This window comes from Ursus maritimus, unplaced genomic scaffold (assembly GCF_017311325.1).
Source record: "Ursus maritimus isolate PB19 unplaced genomic scaffold, ASM1731132v1 scaffold_8, whole genome shotgun sequence".
Lineage (NCBI taxonomy): Eukaryota > Metazoa > Chordata > Mammalia > Carnivora > Ursidae > Ursus > Ursus maritimus.
The window spans coordinates 39,110,797-39,128,590 of record NW_024426996.1 but is presented as its reverse complement, the minus strand read 5'-3'; the positions used below and the strand labels follow the sequence as shown (position 1 = coordinate 39,128,590).

The following is a 17,794-nucleotide window of genomic DNA, read 5'->3' as shown; positions in this document are numbered from 1 at the left end:
TAGCTGTCAGGTACATGAGACCCTTTGATCTTACTACAGTGCCTTCCCCTACACGTCCCTTTGGTCTAGATCTGTAGACCAAGGTCTGGTCTTTGCAGAGAATAGCTGCACCCCTCCGCGTCATCACCCACCTGGTCCTCCCGATCAGTATGTTACCACGCATAAAACTACGGAAACTGTATGGAGCTGCCTGCTTCGTTTTTTCCAACTCAAAAAAAGTTTGGAGGATACTTTACAGTTCTTCCTCCCCAACCTTCTAACAAGTCAGGACATGCCTTATACAGAGGAAAGGATAGCCTGTCAGCTTGTGTACTTCTCTTCCTTCCTCAAACTCAAGATCTGGGGGCGCCTGGGTGGCACAGTCAGTTAAGTATCTGAGTCAGTTTTGGCTTAGGTTGTGATCTCACAGTCATGAGTTGGAGCCCCAGGTTGGGTTCCGCACTCAGCGGGGAGTCTGCTTGAGATTCTCTCCTTCTCCCTCTGTCCCTCCTGCTCGTGCTCTCTCTCTCTCAAATAAATAAATCTTTAAAAACAAAAATAACTCAAATTTGACCTGCTGGTAATACTCCAAATTAAGTACTGTGAATTAAATAAAATCATCATGAAGCTATATGCACAACTTGCTGTGTTCTGGGATCAGAGTTAGTAAATGTATATATGTTTCTCAAAGATTAAGGCCCCCAAAAAGGTTAAAACCCAATGCTAAAGTAAATTTTTCTGAAAATGTGCTAAAACATTAAGCAAGGGGGGGGGCGCCTGGGTGGCACAGCGGTTAAGCGTCTGCCTTCGGCTCAGGGCGTGATCCTGGAGTTCTGGGATCGAGCCCCACGTCAGGCTCTTCCTCTATGAGCCTGCTTCTTCCTCTCCCACTCCCCCTGCTTGTGTTCCCTCTCTCGCTGGCTGTCTCTCTCTCTGTCGAATAAATAAATAAAATCTTAAAAAAAAAAAAAAACTAAGCAAGGGGATCAGATTTAAAGAGATAGAACTCATTGACTTGACATAGAAGGAAAGTCTCCTTTCCTTTAGTAACTTTCAAGTTTACTTAGGTATTTTGCAAATGTTTCCTGAAAACTATACTCCTTTAATATAATTTATTTTCCTACCAAATTCAAGTCTTATCCAGACTGATAGAATGATCACCATAGATGAGAATTTATATGCATTGATATACCCAGCAAGCCACATTACTATATTCATTTTATATATATTATATATATATCTACAAAATTATATATATAAATAATATATATAAATAATATATCTATAATATATACAAAATTATATTTTTTTAAAGGATAAAAAACTGCCTAAAAACAAAGTCAATATCAAATTTTGCCTTTAGGGTAGAAATTTAACATCCTCAAGTCTCTTACACTAGATATAAATCTGCTATTTTTAGTTTATCATGATTTGCATATAATTTTGTTAATTCTCTTTAGTATCTTTAACCACTTGCAATGTAATAATCTTAAGGCTTATATACCAGTCACATACTTTCAGATAATATTTTTTAAAATCTCTTAAGTATTTGTTTCCATAAGTTAACATAAAATATACTGATATAAAAAGTCAAAATCTAAATTCCTAACTAATTATAATTTAACTTACTTTAACTCTGTGTTTTCCACCAGAAGCTAAAGTTTAAGATAGGAGAGGCAGGGTATCCCAACAGATGTGAAAGAAAGTCAACTTCTTCTAGTTATTATTGTACCAAATGGACAGTGAAATAATTTTCTAAATAGAATTAACTGATTTTTCATTCTCAAGCAAATTAAGTGATATCATCAGGAGACAACCCTTAATAATCTAACTCGATTATCACTAACCCACTATAAAAAAGCTACAGGAATACAAAATATTCTCTAAAACTTTAAAAATGTTAAATAAAAGACAAAGCATTTCATTTGCCCCCAAAATGTACCTGCAAAATAGTAACTCTGTGATGGGAAAAGAGAACAGCAGCTAACTTTGATGGAAGCACTTTGACAGAAGTTGGTACAATAAGCAGACAGGCACCACTTGATAGAGCAACAAATAGTTCCACAACGGAAGGATCAAAGGTCAGAGGTGAAGCCAGAAACAAAACATCTTCCTGTGTGATCTCGAAAAGTACCCTAAGGCAAAACAGAATGCAGTTCTAAGAAATGTCTAACATTTGGTAATCACATAACCTAAAAAATTATGACCATTAATTTTCTGGATGTTGGCCAGATTTTTACTCTTTTTCTCGTAGATTAACCAAAATGTGCTATTAATTCTATAACTCTTCTTTATGAACATAAGGATTAAAAGCCATTTAAAGCAATATCCACCTCCTACCATGACATATTTTATCATCTGTGATGGCTTTCTGATGTGTAAATGTGGCTGGATTGAACCACAGTCCCCAGAATTTCCTTTCTAGTATGTTTTCCATTAGGGTAAAAAACAGGGATCTTCTCTCTCAAGAACGGGAGAGAAGGGAGGTGGCTGCCATTTGGTAGAACACACACCTCTCTGTTATTCCATCGAACACTAACCTAGGTGCAGCAGTGAAGGGATTTTGTAGACAAAGTCCCTACTCAGCTGACATTAATCTAAAGGGAGATTATCCTGGGTTAACTCAATTTACTCAACCGGAAGGCCTTTTAAAGAGTGTTAGGCTTTCTCTGAAAAAGAGACACAGCATCTGGGTTTACAATTACTCTCCCTCCCCCCTAGATCTTTCCTGACTTATCTGTGAACAAGCTCATGCCTATGGGGTTCCAGCCTGTTCATTATCATCCCTTTCTATTTATACTACAGACCAGTCTTGCTTAGCCCCCACAAACGTAAGCCAATTTCTTATAGTAAGTCCCTGATAAATCCTCCTGGTTCTGCTTTTCTGGTAGAGACTTATTCTATCCGACTTATTTAATGATGCTTAATAGAGACCTCTAAATCCCTTTTCGCACTCTTTGGCCTTTTCTCTCAGCAGCTGAACAAAGAGCAGAATGTATGTCGTTAGGATATTACAGAGTATTAGACAGTCACTGGCAAGCCTGTGGCATTGCTTCATTTTGAACACACAAAACCACTCTATCTAAAAACCAGCGATTGCCTTAACTTCAAAACATCTTCAAGTATCGTATTGTGGGGACCCACTCAGAACCCCAGAGCTGATATGAAGATTACTTTAAGCTGAGGATATTTGGGATTTAACAGATATGGAAAGAAGCCTGCTTAGAGCTTCCCTTATATGATTATTGTAACAACTTCTGGGAAATGAAGTTGCCATAAATTCCTTCTTTAGAGTGGCTTTTATTCCCAGGAAGGAAACCAAGAGTGAACCTACTATAAAACCCCTCTGCACGTGACTTTTATGGCCCTCAAAATAAACCAAAAAGGGATTTTTAACAGGTAAATAGATTTCATTAAATTCAAGCAATCAAGAATTTCCTATACTTTAATAAATCAGCCCCTTATCCCTCACTGGGCACACACTTGCTCCCACTTTACACATAATTCCTGCCTCTGCTGGCCCAGTGCCTCTCCCACCCCCACTAGATTCCAAATTTGCTCTACTCTCTTCAAGTTTCCTGCATCTCCATCCCACCTCACCTCTCATACTCTTAACACATGACTTTGCCTTCTATTGCGTAGGAAGTTACAATCCATCAGCTTCCTCTAACATTCCTTACCCTTCCATCTCAAAGTATCTTACTCCTTTACAACACTATTTGTTGATTTTTCAAACCAATTCTCCTGGGGCGCCTGGGTGGCTCAGTCGTTAAGCGTTAAGTGTCTGCCCTCGGCTCAGGTCATGATCTGACCTGCATCGGGCTCCCTGCTCAGCGGGAAGCCTCCTGCTATCGCTCCCCCTGCTTGTGTTCCCTCTCTCGCTGCCTCTCTGTCAAATAAATAAAATCTTAAAAAAAAAAAAAAAAAAAAAAAAACAGTTCTCCCTACCAATTCTCTACCATCAGCCTATTAATGTTTCCCATCTTTTTTTTTTTTTTTAAGATTTTATTTATTTATTTGACAGAGAAAGAGCGCACTCACAAGTAGGCAGAGCAGCAGGCTCCCCACTGAGCAGGGAGCCCACTGCGGGGCTCGATCCCAGGACCCTGGGATCAGGACCTAAGCTGAAGACAGCCGCTTAACCGACTGAGCCACCCAGGCACCCCTCTTTTAAGGTTTTATTTATTTGAGAGAGAGAGAGAGAGAGAGAGAGCGCACATGCGTGTGCACACATGTGTGAGGGAAGGGACAGAGGGAAAAGGAATCTCAAGCAGACTTCATACTGAGTGCGGAGCCCAATATGGGGCTCGATCTCAAGACCCTCAGATCACAACCTGAGGGGAAATCAAAGTGGGACACTTAGCTGACTGAGCCACCCAGGTGCCCCAGTCTCCCATCTTAAAGATAAACCTATACCCTCCCAGAATTCTTTCTTTCCCATTAGAACTAGCTCCTAGAAATGGACACTGTCTTATCTCCATTTCCTTATTTCTCATTCCCTTATCCCTAGCCTAATGTAGTCTATTCTCAGTCTTGGACACTCAGAAATAAAGTCACTGAAGACCAGATTATCAATTACAAGACTCCTCTGCCTCATTTCACCATTCCCTTCTTCTAGACCTGCACTGTCCAATATGGTAGGCACTAGAAACATGTGCCTAATGAGCACTAAAAATGTGGCTAATCCATATTGAGATGTGTAAGTGTAAAATACATGCTAGATTTAAGATGAGCATAAAAGTGTAAAATACCTGATTTTCATATTGATTACATACTGCTATTTTAGATACACTGAATTAAATAAGATATTGTTAAATTTTCTTCTTTCTTTCTACCTTTTTTGTGGGGTGAGGGGGGAGAGGGAGGGAGAGAGGGAGAGAGAGGCAGAGAGGGAGAGAGAATCTTAAGCAGGCTCCACGCCCAGCACAAAGCCTGTCATGGGGCTCAATCTCACGACCCTAAGATCATAACCTGAGCCGAAATCAAGGTCGGATGCTTAACTGACTGAGCCACCCGGGCACCCCTCTTACTTCTTTGTATTTTTAAAATGTGATTGTTAGAAAGTTTTTAATTACATAAAACTTAAAATGACATAAAAATACACATTTGTCTCACAAAGTTTTTTTTTTTTAAGATTTTTTTTTATTTATTAATTTGACATAGAGAGACAGCCAGCGAGAGAGGGAACACAAGCAGGGGGAGTGGGAGAGGAAGAAGCAGCCTCCCAGCGGAGGAGCCCGATGTGGGGCTCGATCCCAGAGCACTGGGATCACGCCCTGAGCCGAAGGCAGACGCTTAAGGACTGCACCACCCAGGTGCCTCTGTCTCATAAAGTTTCTATATCTGTATTTGTTTCCTCCTTTGACTTCCTAAGACTACTCTCCTTTGATTCCCTTCCTCTTCTACTTCCTTCTTTCTTCTCAAACTGAGAATCGACTTCATAGAGATTTCTCATCTCCTGATGAGCAAACTGAATTCTGTAATGCTATAGGAATGAGCTTAATGAAATGCAGATCTTTTTACATCTACTGGGTTTAAATGCAAAATTCTTCAACAAGGCATACGAGGCTCCTGCCCCCTCAGGTCCCATGGCTCCTGCCCTCCCAACTCCTTCCCCAGCCCTGCCCTGATACACTCTAGCAAGCCAAACTCCTTTCTTCTGTACCTTTGCCGCACCTCTGCCAGGAATACACTTCTTTCTCAATAATTAAGAAGCAAAGCTTCAACCATCATTTGTTTGCTCCCTGTTTGGCTCCAGGTCTGGATCAGAGAGGTGAAGTCCTAGCCTTCAAAGAACTAAAGTTCAGATATAGTCAAAACAGAGACCCAACTACTTATGACTATCAGTTTAGGAATAAGAGTTCTAAAAAACAGGGGCATCTGGGTGGCTCAGTCAGTTAAAGCATCTGACTCTTGATTTTGGCTCAGGTCATGATCTCAGGGTCCTGAGACTGAGCCCCAACTCGGGCTCTGCAGCACTCAGCGGGGAGTTTACTTGAGATTCTCTCTCCCTCTCCCTCTGCTCCCCCCCCCACTCATGTGCGTGCTCTTTCAAATAAATTAATCGATCTTTTAAAAAAAAGTTATAAAGAACAGAGATTAAGATTTTTCCCTTGAGGGGTACCTGGGTGGCTCAGTTGGTTAAGTGCCTGCCTTCAGCTCAGGTCATGAACCCAGAGTCCTGGGATCCAGCCCGGTGTCTGTATCGGGCCCCCTGCTCAGCAGGGAGTCTGCTTCTCCCTCTCCCTCTGCTCCCCCTGCTTGTGTTCTCTTTCACTCTCTCAAATAAATTCTTTAAAAATAAATAAAAATTAAATTTTTCCTTGGGGTGCCTGGCTGGCTCAGTTGGTAGAACATGAAACTCTTGATCTTGGGGTGATGATGAGTTCAAGCCTCACGTTGAGGGTAGAGTTTACTTAAAAAATGTTTTTGGGGTGTCTGGGTGGCTCAGTTGGTTAAGTGTCTGCCTTCGGCTCACATCATGATCCCACAGTCCTGGGATCGAGCCCTGCATTAGGCTCTCTGCTCAGTGGGGAGCCTGCTTCTCCCTCTCCTACTCCCCCTGGTTGCACTCTCCCCTTCTGTCAAATAAATACACAAAAATCTTTAAAAAAATATTTTTCCCCTTTAAAGTAGAAGTTTTGAAGAAGGATTTGAAGGACAGAACTCACCGAAAATGTTGGATGTTTGGGACTATACATGCATGAGGGACTCTGACAATCTTAGGTATCCCTGTAGTGCCTGACGTATGGAGAACATAGGCCAAGCAATGCTTTCGCCTCACATCCATGTGCTCTTCTGACTTTTCTTCATTGCTGTTCCCAGAATTTGTGCTGTTTGTCATTTCTTCTTTTTCATATTTCTGTTTTCTGTTATTTAGCATCAAGCTCCCTTCAACATTTTTCCAGTGAAGTCTGAAGAGTACTAGGTCACTATGTTCTTTAAGTGTATCATAATTCAAGAATATTTCATAGGAAGATTTGAATTTCTGTTACATGGGGAAAAAGTTCACAATATTAATATGTTAAGAGACATTCTTTTTTACATAGAAGTAAAACAAAGTATTCATTTACTCCTTCAACATGGCTTTGTGTAATTCTATATAACTAGGGATTAAAAAAATAAATTAGAAACCTGCAAGAATAAAGTGTTGTCCTTACTTTCAAGGTCACCTTCAAAATAAAAAGGCATAAAAACATACAACTGTAGGGCAACTGTGACAATGCATATGCTCGAAATGTTAATGAGGATACAGGAAACTGAATTTAACTGTCTGGAAGGTGTGAGATTGCTACATCATATGTAATATTTGGGTTATAAGTAGCTTTTGTCCAAATAAAGAGGGGTACTTTATTAGGCAAATAGCTAATGCAAAGTATAGGACCTAAGAAAGTTAATGTTGTGGAGAACGTTAAGCATTCCAAAGTTGAAGAATTGGGGGAGAGGAGGAAGGTAAGTAGGAGAGGTGATGCTATCCTTAATAACTTTATATACTCAATACTAACCGGTTTACACCTTAACCTATAAGCAATGAGGTCCAATTGAAGGTGGCAACAGCACAGGCTAGACTTTACTCCATCAAGGATAGATTGATAAGACTTTTGATAAGTGAGGGTCTTCCAATGAACCTTTTGCAACAATTGAGATATGCTCTATGGGCCTGACCTAGTCTGTTGCAACAAGAGTAGACACACAAATCCTATGAGCAAGAGCCAATAGTTGCGTAACTTTCTGAATACAGAGTGAGCCTACAAAGATTGCAGAGTTTCTGGCTCAGGTATTTGGTAGGAGACAGATTAATACAGATTTACTTAATTTGGCTAAAAAGATACTAAATTCAATTTTAAAAGACTATTTTACGAATAAAGAAATAATGAAACACGGGACGCATCTTACTGAACACCTAACACCAAATATTACCCATAAAGCAGTGTTCCTTGGCTAGATATTTGGTTGGTAGTCATTTAAAAAATTAAAAAATAAATTAAGTTCTCCAGAGAGGTCTGGTGTAAGTGCTAATCTCTTTTTCAAAATTGAAGCCTGGTTATAATTCTTTAATGTTGCTGACCACTGTAAATTGACTCATCTCTTATATTTGTGGCAAGTATTATAAAATTTTCCTAGTATAGAAACAACTTCAGAAAGAGAAAAGAAATTCAAAACAATGCAGTACCTTATTATACATCTAGAACATCCATTCATGCTATAGAGCAGTGTTTCTCAACAGAATGTAGGGGGTAAAGGGTGTCTCCAGGAGACATTTGGCAATTTCTGGAGACAATTTTGGTTGTCACAACTCGGTGGGGGAACAGGGGGTGCTACTGGCATCCAGGGGGTGGAAACCAGGGATGTTGCTAAAACAACCTATAATATACAGGACACTCCTCACAACAATTACCCAACCCAAAATATCAACAGTGCTGAGACTGAGAAACTGCAGAGTTAGAAAAGGTGGACACGGACAGACGGACGGAAGGAGACACACACATTCTTCAACTGAAAGATAATACATAAAAAAAACCAATTTAAATACACACACTTACATTAATTTGCTGTTTTTCAACAAGAATATAACTTAGATTACATTTTTTCATAAAATGAGTTGATAATGCTGGTGGTGAATCTGGATCAATAGGAGCATAAGCAGCAGGGACTTGGAGAATTCTAAAGAAACAGTACAGAGTCAGCATAGACCTGTTGAAAATCATCTTTAAATAGTTCTATTTCTCTACATACTTTACTATGGACTACATCAGAAATGCCCAAAGTTTTTGTTGACACATCTTTGGTTATAGTTATTTTTATTTTGTCTTTAAGACAGAATATCCATTATTAAATTTTTATCACTTCATAAACAGAAATCCAAGATTTTTTAAAGCTAATGTACTACAGTGTAATATACATGGTAAACACTACTTCTAGAATACCAAACAGGTAGGAGTGTCTTGTTTCTTCATCTAACATATGCTCAATAGTCACATGTAACTTACTAGTATGCAGATTAATACAATCTATACTAAAAATGACATTTCACCAAAACCAGGATACCTTAAGGGGGAGGAAAATAAACTTTAAAACTGATTAAGTGACAATAAGATCCAAAATCAGTTGTTTTAACTAAAAGTACTTTGAGGTAGGGGGACCTGGCTGGCTCAGTCAGTAGAGCATATGACTTGATCTTGGGGTTGTGGGTTTGAGCCCCACTTTGGATGTAGAGATTACTTCAAAATAAAATTTTTAAAAAGTACTTTGAGGTATACTTTGGGGATAGATTTTTGTAGGAAATTCTTAATAAAATTTTGTCAATGATTGGATGAAAGTAAAATTTTAACTTTTTTGCTTTGCATTTATACAATTAATCTAACACATCCCATGAGATGAATATCAACTTTTCTAATTCTTTAGCAGCTTTTATGCAGAACCCTAACACAGAAATCACTATATAAGGATAATATTCTAGAACAATAATGATGAACGTTTTGCAAATGATTTAGTGTCTTCCTCAGTTCATAGCTCAATTTTTATGAACCATCATCCAAAACTCTCATTCATTCATTCACTTACTGACTACTTGAGTACCTAAAACTTCAGTCTCGGGAAAACAAACAAACAATTATATCAAAGAAAACAAGTATTTCAGAAATACCATAACATCAGAATTTATGACTGTTTTCTTTTGGCAGACAAATGAAGCCCTTATATTTTGCAGATATTTAAGTATTCTATTGGAAAAAACTTCTGGTCTCTCCTACATAAGCTCAAATTAACTTAAATGATTAAAAATAATCTCGGGGTATATATGAATTCTTTTAGCCTAAAATCAAACAAGCAATACATAAAAATAAACAGAACAGTAAGTTACAACATATTCTATGCGTTAAAAAATTATAAATTAGGTTAAAATTCTAAAAATTTAATATTAAAACAATTACCCTAGAATCCAAGAGGGTAAGTTGATCCCAGGATGGCAGTAGAGACCAACTTCTCGAATTCCTTGAAAGTCACAGTGTAATTGCAGGAAATTTGATAATTCTGAAGCAGCATTAACCACAGTCTTATAGGTGTAATAAACTGGAGGCTGGTTGTTACACTCATCAAAACATACAGCTATTTTATCTGAATAAATGGAGGCAGCCTGATGCACCAATTCTTGAAGAGTCATTTCACTGAAGTTTCTATAAACATCATTGGTAGCAGAGAACTCTACCTATACACAGAAATATTATGGGAACAGGGAGTTTTAGGGAAACTGGTAGGATGAGAAAGGGAGAGATAAACTTCTATATAAATCATTCCTCACAAAAACAAATATATCAAAAATAATTAATCACAGGACCCAGGAATGGTCTGTCGTTAGAACAAGGAGGTTGAAAATTAATCTGATACCATCGACCTAACACTGGGTCAGTACTGCAAGAAAATTGGGGAGAGGAGCGGTATACACAGAGGAGAAGCAAACAGGTAAAAATGTAGTCTCTCTCGACTGCCCACAATGGGAAAAAACAAAAAATAAACCAATAAAACTCAATTTAAAGCACTACACGCTTAATTTTTTCATTTTTCTTTGGTTATCATCCCAGATTAAGATAAAGGGGTTAAAATACTGCATAATGTCTTTGAAAAGACTAATGCGAATAAACTGTGCTTTTAGGAACTGAACTCAGGCGACAACAAAATAAACCTTTGATAGAAAAAAGGAAAAACTACCTAAATCCACCCAATTTTAGTCTACTATATATAAACTATATTATTATAATACTTCAGAGGTCACATCAAGTCACTTTTATAAATGTTGAATAACCTCTTTATTCTCTATTTTTAAATTGCCAATAAGTTCATTTAAATTTATAGTATTACAACTCAAAGCATTGTATCAATACAATATTCTCTGGACTTCTCAATAAAAAAGATTTTAAACAGTATTTCATCAAAAAAACTTTAGGGATCATCGATTTAGAAGAAATAACTCTAATATTTCCTTGAGAATAAAGGTGATTCTTTTTCCTCTTCTGTGAATTCTTTTCTATATTTCAAAAGCAAGTAAGATTTACCAAGTAGCCTATTTTAGTTTTTTTACTTGTTCATACATTTTTAACTGATTTCATTGATTCAAAATAAAATTAACTTACATCTATATCATTTAATTTATATGAATTAGAAAACAAAACATTCCTAAAGAGAGCAAAATGAACCAACAACCATTGAGATCCATAAGGTTTGAAAATGCTATGATATCTAAATATAAAATTTAAAAACATAAGGTAACTATAGTTTTTAGTAAGCATTTCAATATTTTCTTTTGTAATGTACAAGATAAAATTTTTAAACTTTTCCTCATACACACAAATGATCATTAAATAAAGGCTGTCCATAGCACACATTATGCCCAATGCGTTTATCACAGGAGGTATAGTCAGTGCAGAAGGATATCTTCTGCTACTCTCTCCTGATATGAGTAACAGATTGTTTATATTATAAAGCATTTTCACAAAAATGTTATATTGTATGTATCCCCCCAAAATGCATTTTAAATGCAAAAACAATTACAGCAGTTAATTTTCCACATGAGGACACTCTGATTATTATACTCCAAAATACTGGACATCAAACGGGCAAGATTATAAACTTTAAAAAATACCATTTTTATGACAAATTACAACACTTACCACACATATTTATACAATTCAGATGTTCTTCTACTTTTAACTGCCAGTTTCCCAGTGGTTGCTACAGAGATTTAAGGCAAGATCTATTGCGTAAGGTTTTTATTTCAACAATCATAAATACACTCTCTCCAATAAAAAAATACTATGCTTAAAAAAAATACTTATTGGACACCCAAACATTTCTGAGACCTCATGGAGGGGGGGGGGAAGCAAATCTAGTAAACAGATTTTATATGTAATAGAATCATTAAGATGTTCCCTACTTCATTTACAACAGTAGAGGCTATTTATTAAGCTATCAAAGGTCTTAAGTGTCAACAAATTCTCGTGCTCCAAGGGTTTCTCTCCCTAGGTTATCAGTTATTTTAAAGACAGTTAAATAATCTAAAAACTTTATTTTGCTGTATCCATTGGCTTTTTAATTTACATTACGCAACTACATTTTATAACAATGCACTTTGTAGCTCCCAAAACACTTTTTCATTTGCTCTTCTGAACCACTCTAGCAGATAGGTGGGGCAGATTTATTTCCTTCAGAATGAAGGGGCAGAGGGTCCGAGGCTGGGTAACTCTGGAGAGATCACACAGGTCAGTTTAGTCTTTGCGCGACACCAACCTGCCAGATGCCACTGACACGTACCCCAGGCGAGGCGATGGCCCTGCGGCTGAACGAATCTGCACAACCACCCCGAGGCCTCACCCTAGTTCACTTCCCTCTCACAAGCCCCTACCGGAAGCTGCCTCCTGTGACACTCACTCAGAAGGCCTGGGGATTGTGGCAGACGCCTAAGCCCATCCCGACCCTCCGAAAGCCCGAACCCAGAATCTCCCCCCACACACGTGAAAAAAGCAGTTACCCGCAAGCCGTAAAGCGTACCGCTGGGATCTGAGAGGCACGGGCACTCGTGTAATCTTCTGCGTCGCTGCATTGACGTCAGCTCGAGCGACCGGGGGCAGAGGGTGGCTCACTGCCCCGCCCCCACCCGACGGGGTTGAGCCAACCTGGGAGACGACCTGGCCGTGTTTTTGCCTACTGCTGTCAACTCAGACACCTGTTGTGGTCATGCAGGGTTTTGGACACGGTTTGCAAAGACTTTGGAGCTAACCAGCTTAGAGTTGTGCCCTTTCATACTCAAGGAACTCTGGTGAGATTCTTTAACTCGGAGCCGCTGTCTCCTTGTCTACAAAGTGAAGGGAAAGATATTGTCGAGGTTTGATGTGAAGGAAAGTGAAATAGCCCTGAAATGTAATAGTAAATGGACTTAATCCATCTGACATTTTCTGAGAATCTGCGGTAGAGCTTGGAAGATTGTGATTGCCCTGATGAAGCCTGCAAAGGAGGTCCCTGTCATAATTAGGCTGACATTTTAATTGGAAGAGACAGATTTAAAGGATGACTAAGAAATTTTCAGTCTTCAGTAGGAGCAATAAATAAAATAGGTCTGGGGGGGGGAGAGTTACCTAAGCTATATGCCTGCATAATAATTGGTTTCCAAGTTATTACAGTTGGAGACATGTAAATTATTGCAGGTGTCAAGGGAAATAATAATGTTATTTTAAAGCTACTCTGCAATAGCAGAGAGGAAGTGATCAGGTTTTTTTATAATTTTTGCTGAAGGACTGAGAAGACCATCCAGCATTCACAACTATATATGAAAAGTCATGGGACATCCTCCAGTCCTTAGGGGTCAGTGGCAAGAAACTATCAGTAATCCAAGCAAGAGAGAGCTCCATCTGCTCATGATAGCTTCACCCGGATATACCACAGGCTACTCAAACAATTGGGGCTCCAATTGTCCCCAAACATTTCTGTATTTGAGAATGACACCATAATTCACCCAGCAAAGAAACCTAGTTACCACCCCTTTTTCTTTACCCTCCTATATGCAATTAGACCCTTTGTCTCCACTCCTCAATCTCAGTCTAGTTGACTACATCAGAATCACCTGCAGTGATGTTAAACAGATTCCAGATTCCTGGACCTCCATCCCCACAGGTTCTGAATTAGTTTTCTACCGAGGGGCCTACAATCTGCATTTTAAAAATGCTCTCATGTTCATTTCTGCTATTGATACCTTAGTTCAGGTCTCCTTGGTCAGCTTTTCCCCAAAGCCTATCTAGTCTCACTTGGCTCCAACTCTAAAACTGCTGCTAGAGTGATGTTGGTTTTATTATATTATCTTTCAACTCGGATATTAACAATAGTTTAGTTGTTTTTCCCCTTATACAATCTACTTTTTTCCTTCTGTTATGGTTTTGGACACTATCTTTCATATTAGAGGCTTCCTGGGGTGTCTAGTAGTCATGGATTATCTGCACATATTTAAAAGTGGGACATTTAAAACTTGATTGGAAACGGAGTCTGTGGGACAAGTTTGTTGAAAATCAAGTTGAGAGAAAAGGGCTTGTGGTGTATGTTTGGGGCGGTGTGTCTCAGAATTGAGTATAAAATTTGTCACTTATTTCTATTTCAGGTGCCTAATATCCTCCAATATGAAGATACTGTTTTAGGGGCACCTGGGTGGCTCAGTCGGTTGAGTGTCCAACTTAATCTCAGGGTCATGAGTTCAAGCCCCACACTGGGCTCCATGCTGGGTGGAGCCACTTAAAAAAGTTAAGAAGGGACACCTGGATGGCTCAGTCAGTTGAGTCTACCTTCAGCTCAGGTCATGATCCCAGGGTCCTGAGGGCTCCCTGCTCAGCTGCGAGTCTGTTTCTTCCTCTGTCTCTCCCCTAATGGTCATGCACACTCTCGCTCTCTCAAATACAATTTTTAAATTTTTTTAATAAATTAAAAAACAAAAAAAGAGGCATCTGGGTGGTGCAGTTGGTTAAGGTCCAACTGCTGGTTTCAGCTCAGGCCATGATCTCAGGGTTGTGAGATTGAGCCCCCATTGAGCTCCATCCAAGCTCAGGGGAGATTATGCTTGAGATTCTTTCTCCCTCTCTCTCTCCCCCTCCAGCTCATGCACTCTCTCAAATAAATCTTTTAAAACATTTTAAGAGGAAAAAAAAAAAAGGCATTGTTTTACTCTCTCCTGAACACAACAGCCATAAGAATTAGGCTACAGGGGTGATGGGTAGTGGCATAAGGATGTAACTCATTCCTAAATGAACTTCCAATCCTTTTAGTTACCCTTGTCACTCCTCTTTCCAGAAGCCAACTTCTCAGTTTTTTAAAGCGTTCTGTGATGTAAATTGGACTGTGTATTGGCTTTGCTCCCTGCTGGTCTAGAATTTAGCTTTTCCGAATCAGCGGAGCCCTTTGCTTTTGACTCCAGAATGTTATCTTTTCCTCTATTCTTGAGAGTTTAAGACTTTTAAATCCCTTTACTATCGTTTTCAGGGGGTCCTATGAGGAAGCAAATGCAGAAGACCATGTTCAAGACACCATCTTTACCTGGTAATCTAGAGTGACCATTCTAAAACATACACCAGATTAATCATAGCGTTCTCCTGCTTAAGACCTCCTTCAGTGGTCCCTCATTGCCTGCATGATGACATTCAGACTCTTTACCGTGGTAAACAAGATGGTTCGTTATCTAACCCTGTTACAGTTGACCACTGCTCTCCTTCCCTCCACATCCCTCATAACTGGTCCTGGAAGCTCCAGCTATGATTAGACCCTAGTAAATCTTCTGAGTATGCCAACCCCTTATGAAATTTCCACACCTGGGACGCCTGGGTGACTCAGTCGGTTAAGCGTCTACCTCTGGCTCAGGTCACGATCCCAGAGTCCTGGAATTGAGTCCCATATCGGGCTCCTTGCTCAGCGGGGAGCCTGCTTCTCCCTCTGCCTGCCCCTCCCCCTGCTTGAGCTCTCTTGCACTCTCCAACAAATAAGTAAAATCTTAAAAACCTCCTTGATGCCTTTCTTCAAGCCTTGTGTCAATTTACCCATCCTCCCCACCATCCCATGAACCCAGAATACTGTTGGGAGGGACACTCTGCCATGGCCCTGAATGTCCTTACAAATTCTTCCTGGGTATGCCAAAATCACAAGGTATTGATTGCTCTTTACTCAGGTCATTTCTCAGGGTTGTTTGGGGTGATGGATCTTCAGAGCTGGGGTAATGTCTTTCCCAAGGAGGTTTGCTTTCATTTACTAAAAAAAACAAATCCCCCAAACTCAGTATTCCTTTCCTGTCACACAACCCACTGCATGTGCAGACATCCATCTCTGCCTGATTCCCTCTCTCCAGTGGGAGTTGGGATGCATGGGGAACTGACAAATGAAATTCTGGCCACTGCTTTTGCCAGGAACAATAAATATCTTTGACCCGGCAATCTCAGGTCTACCACGAAACAGTAACAGGTTAGCATATTAGCTTTTCAGTAGGGTACAAGCCTAGACCCTTCCCAAAGGGTGACTTACACTTTTTACAGAAACTGCCAACAGCTGCATCATTTCTAAGTTTGACTTCTTACACTAAATAGTTAAGTACCTTAAAAAGAGTTTCATGTCTTATGCACCTTTTTCCCCAACTATCTTTTTACTCTTCTTCCATCCACTGTATTCATTCCTAGGAAGTATCAAATGTCTACCCCAGAACCTTGCTGATCCTTTGCACATCTATTGATACACTCTAATTTCAATTCTTTTCACCTTGTCCTCCACTCATCTCAGTTGTCAATGTCATTTAAAAAAAAAAAAATGATTTCAAAAACGATTTTGGGTATCCTTGACCCTACCTCCAATGTGTGGGTTTTCCATCATGCAGTTAACTCAGGAACAGTCTGTTGGAAGAAAAGCAGAGAAGGTATGTGGAAAGGGAGCATGGAGCTACCATGCTCTCCAAGCATACCACTCACCCCCGAGTCTCCATATCACCAACCAGGAAGTTCTCCAGGCCCTGTCCTTCTGGGTTTTATAGAGGCTTAATTACGAGGGCGTGATTGATTAAATCACTGGCCATTCCTTGTTGATTCAACCTGTAGCTCCTCTCCTCTCCCTAAAAATCAAGGAGGTGGGGCTGGAAGCATGGTTAGTTCCCCTGGCAACTAGCCCTTATTCTTAGGTGTTTTCAGAAAGTCACCTCATTAACATAAACTCAGGTGTAGTTGAAAAGAGTTTGTTATGAATATTGACGCCTTTATTAGAGGCGAACCAAAACCACTCAACCACAGAGAACAAGCAAATGGCTACCAGAGGGGAGGTGGGTGGGTGAGGGGAGGAGTGAAATAGGTGATGGGGAGTAAGAGTACACTTACCTTGATGAGCACTGGGTAATATATGGAACTGCTGAATCACTATACTGTACACCTGAAATTAATAGAGCAATGTTGCCTGCATTGGAATTTTTTTAAAAACACACCTTTATTGCTCTTACCACTTAGGAAATCTCAAGGACTTTAGAATATCTGTGCTAGAAAGAGGATAAAGACCAAATATATATATATTTCTTACCATAAATCACCATGACATACTACCCTGAAGACAAGGCCAGCTCCCTGTTATGTGATTGTAGCATCACAGTTGGGATAATGGTGTTTTACATGATTTACTCTTAACAGTGCTCAGCTGCCCAGTTGAAGGTGGAGAAAATTAGTGGTTGGGTTCATTTAGGCTTGTTTTGTCAGATGAATAGGAAAGAATGGAGGGAAAGGGAGGTCACACTGTTCGCAAGAGGGAGTCTGTTTTATTAAAGTTCTGCAGAGGAACAGAAACAACATATATATATACATACACATACTACATAAAATATATTAAAGTATATGTTTGAAAGAGAGAGAGATACACATGTATTTTAAGAAATTGGCTCACACAATTGTGAGGGCTGACAAGTTTTAAATCTATAGAGCAGGCCAGCAAGCTGGAAACTCTGGCAGGGTTTCTATGTTGCAATTTTGAAAATTCTATCTTCAGAAAATCTCTCTTTATTCTTAAGACCTACAACTGAGGGACACCTGGGTGGCTCAGTCGTTAAGCGTCTGCCTTCGGCTCAGGTCATGATCCCAGGGTCCTCGGGTTGAGTCCCGCACTGGGCTCCTTGCTCAGGGGGGAGCCTGCTTCTCCCTCTGCCTGCCGCTCCCCCTGGTTGTGCTCTGACAAATAAGTATCTTTAAAAAAAAAAAAAAAAAAAAAAAAAGACCTACAATTGACTGGATGAGGCCCACTCACATTATGGAGAATAATCTGCTTTATTCAA

The 17,794-nt window shown here is 39.5% G+C and overlaps 1 protein-coding gene across 6 annotated transcripts in view; it reads right to left on the bottom strand.

Annotated features, from left to right (window-relative positions):
• The window catches only part of AASDH (aminoadipate-semialdehyde dehydrogenase), a 33,444-nt gene extending 20,853 nt beyond the window's left edge, over positions 1 to 12,591 (bottom strand). The window contains exons 1-6 of one of the 6 annotated variants that reach the window (XM_040625218.1): positions 12,523 to 12,591; positions 11,646 to 11,706; positions 9,912 to 10,186; positions 8,523 to 8,643; positions 6,651 to 6,967; positions 1,922 to 2,114 (exon numbers count right to left, since the gene is read on the bottom strand). In XM_040625218.1, coding sequence (XP_040481152.1) covers positions 1,922 to 2,114; positions 6,651 to 6,967; positions 8,523 to 8,643; positions 9,912 to 10,141 — 861 coding nt within the window. In that variant the 5' untranslated portion in view covers positions 10,142 to 10,186; positions 11,646 to 11,706; positions 12,523 to 12,591. Of the gene's footprint in view, positions 1 to 1,921; positions 2,115 to 6,650; positions 6,968 to 8,522; positions 8,644 to 9,911; positions 10,187 to 11,645; positions 11,707 to 12,261; positions 12,459 to 12,502 lie in introns of those variants that run through there. The other 5 variants (XM_008701491.2, XM_040625219.1, XM_008701492.2 and 2 more) reach the window with 5 other exon arrangements.
• Positions 12,592 to 17,794: the final 5,203 nt, after the last annotated feature.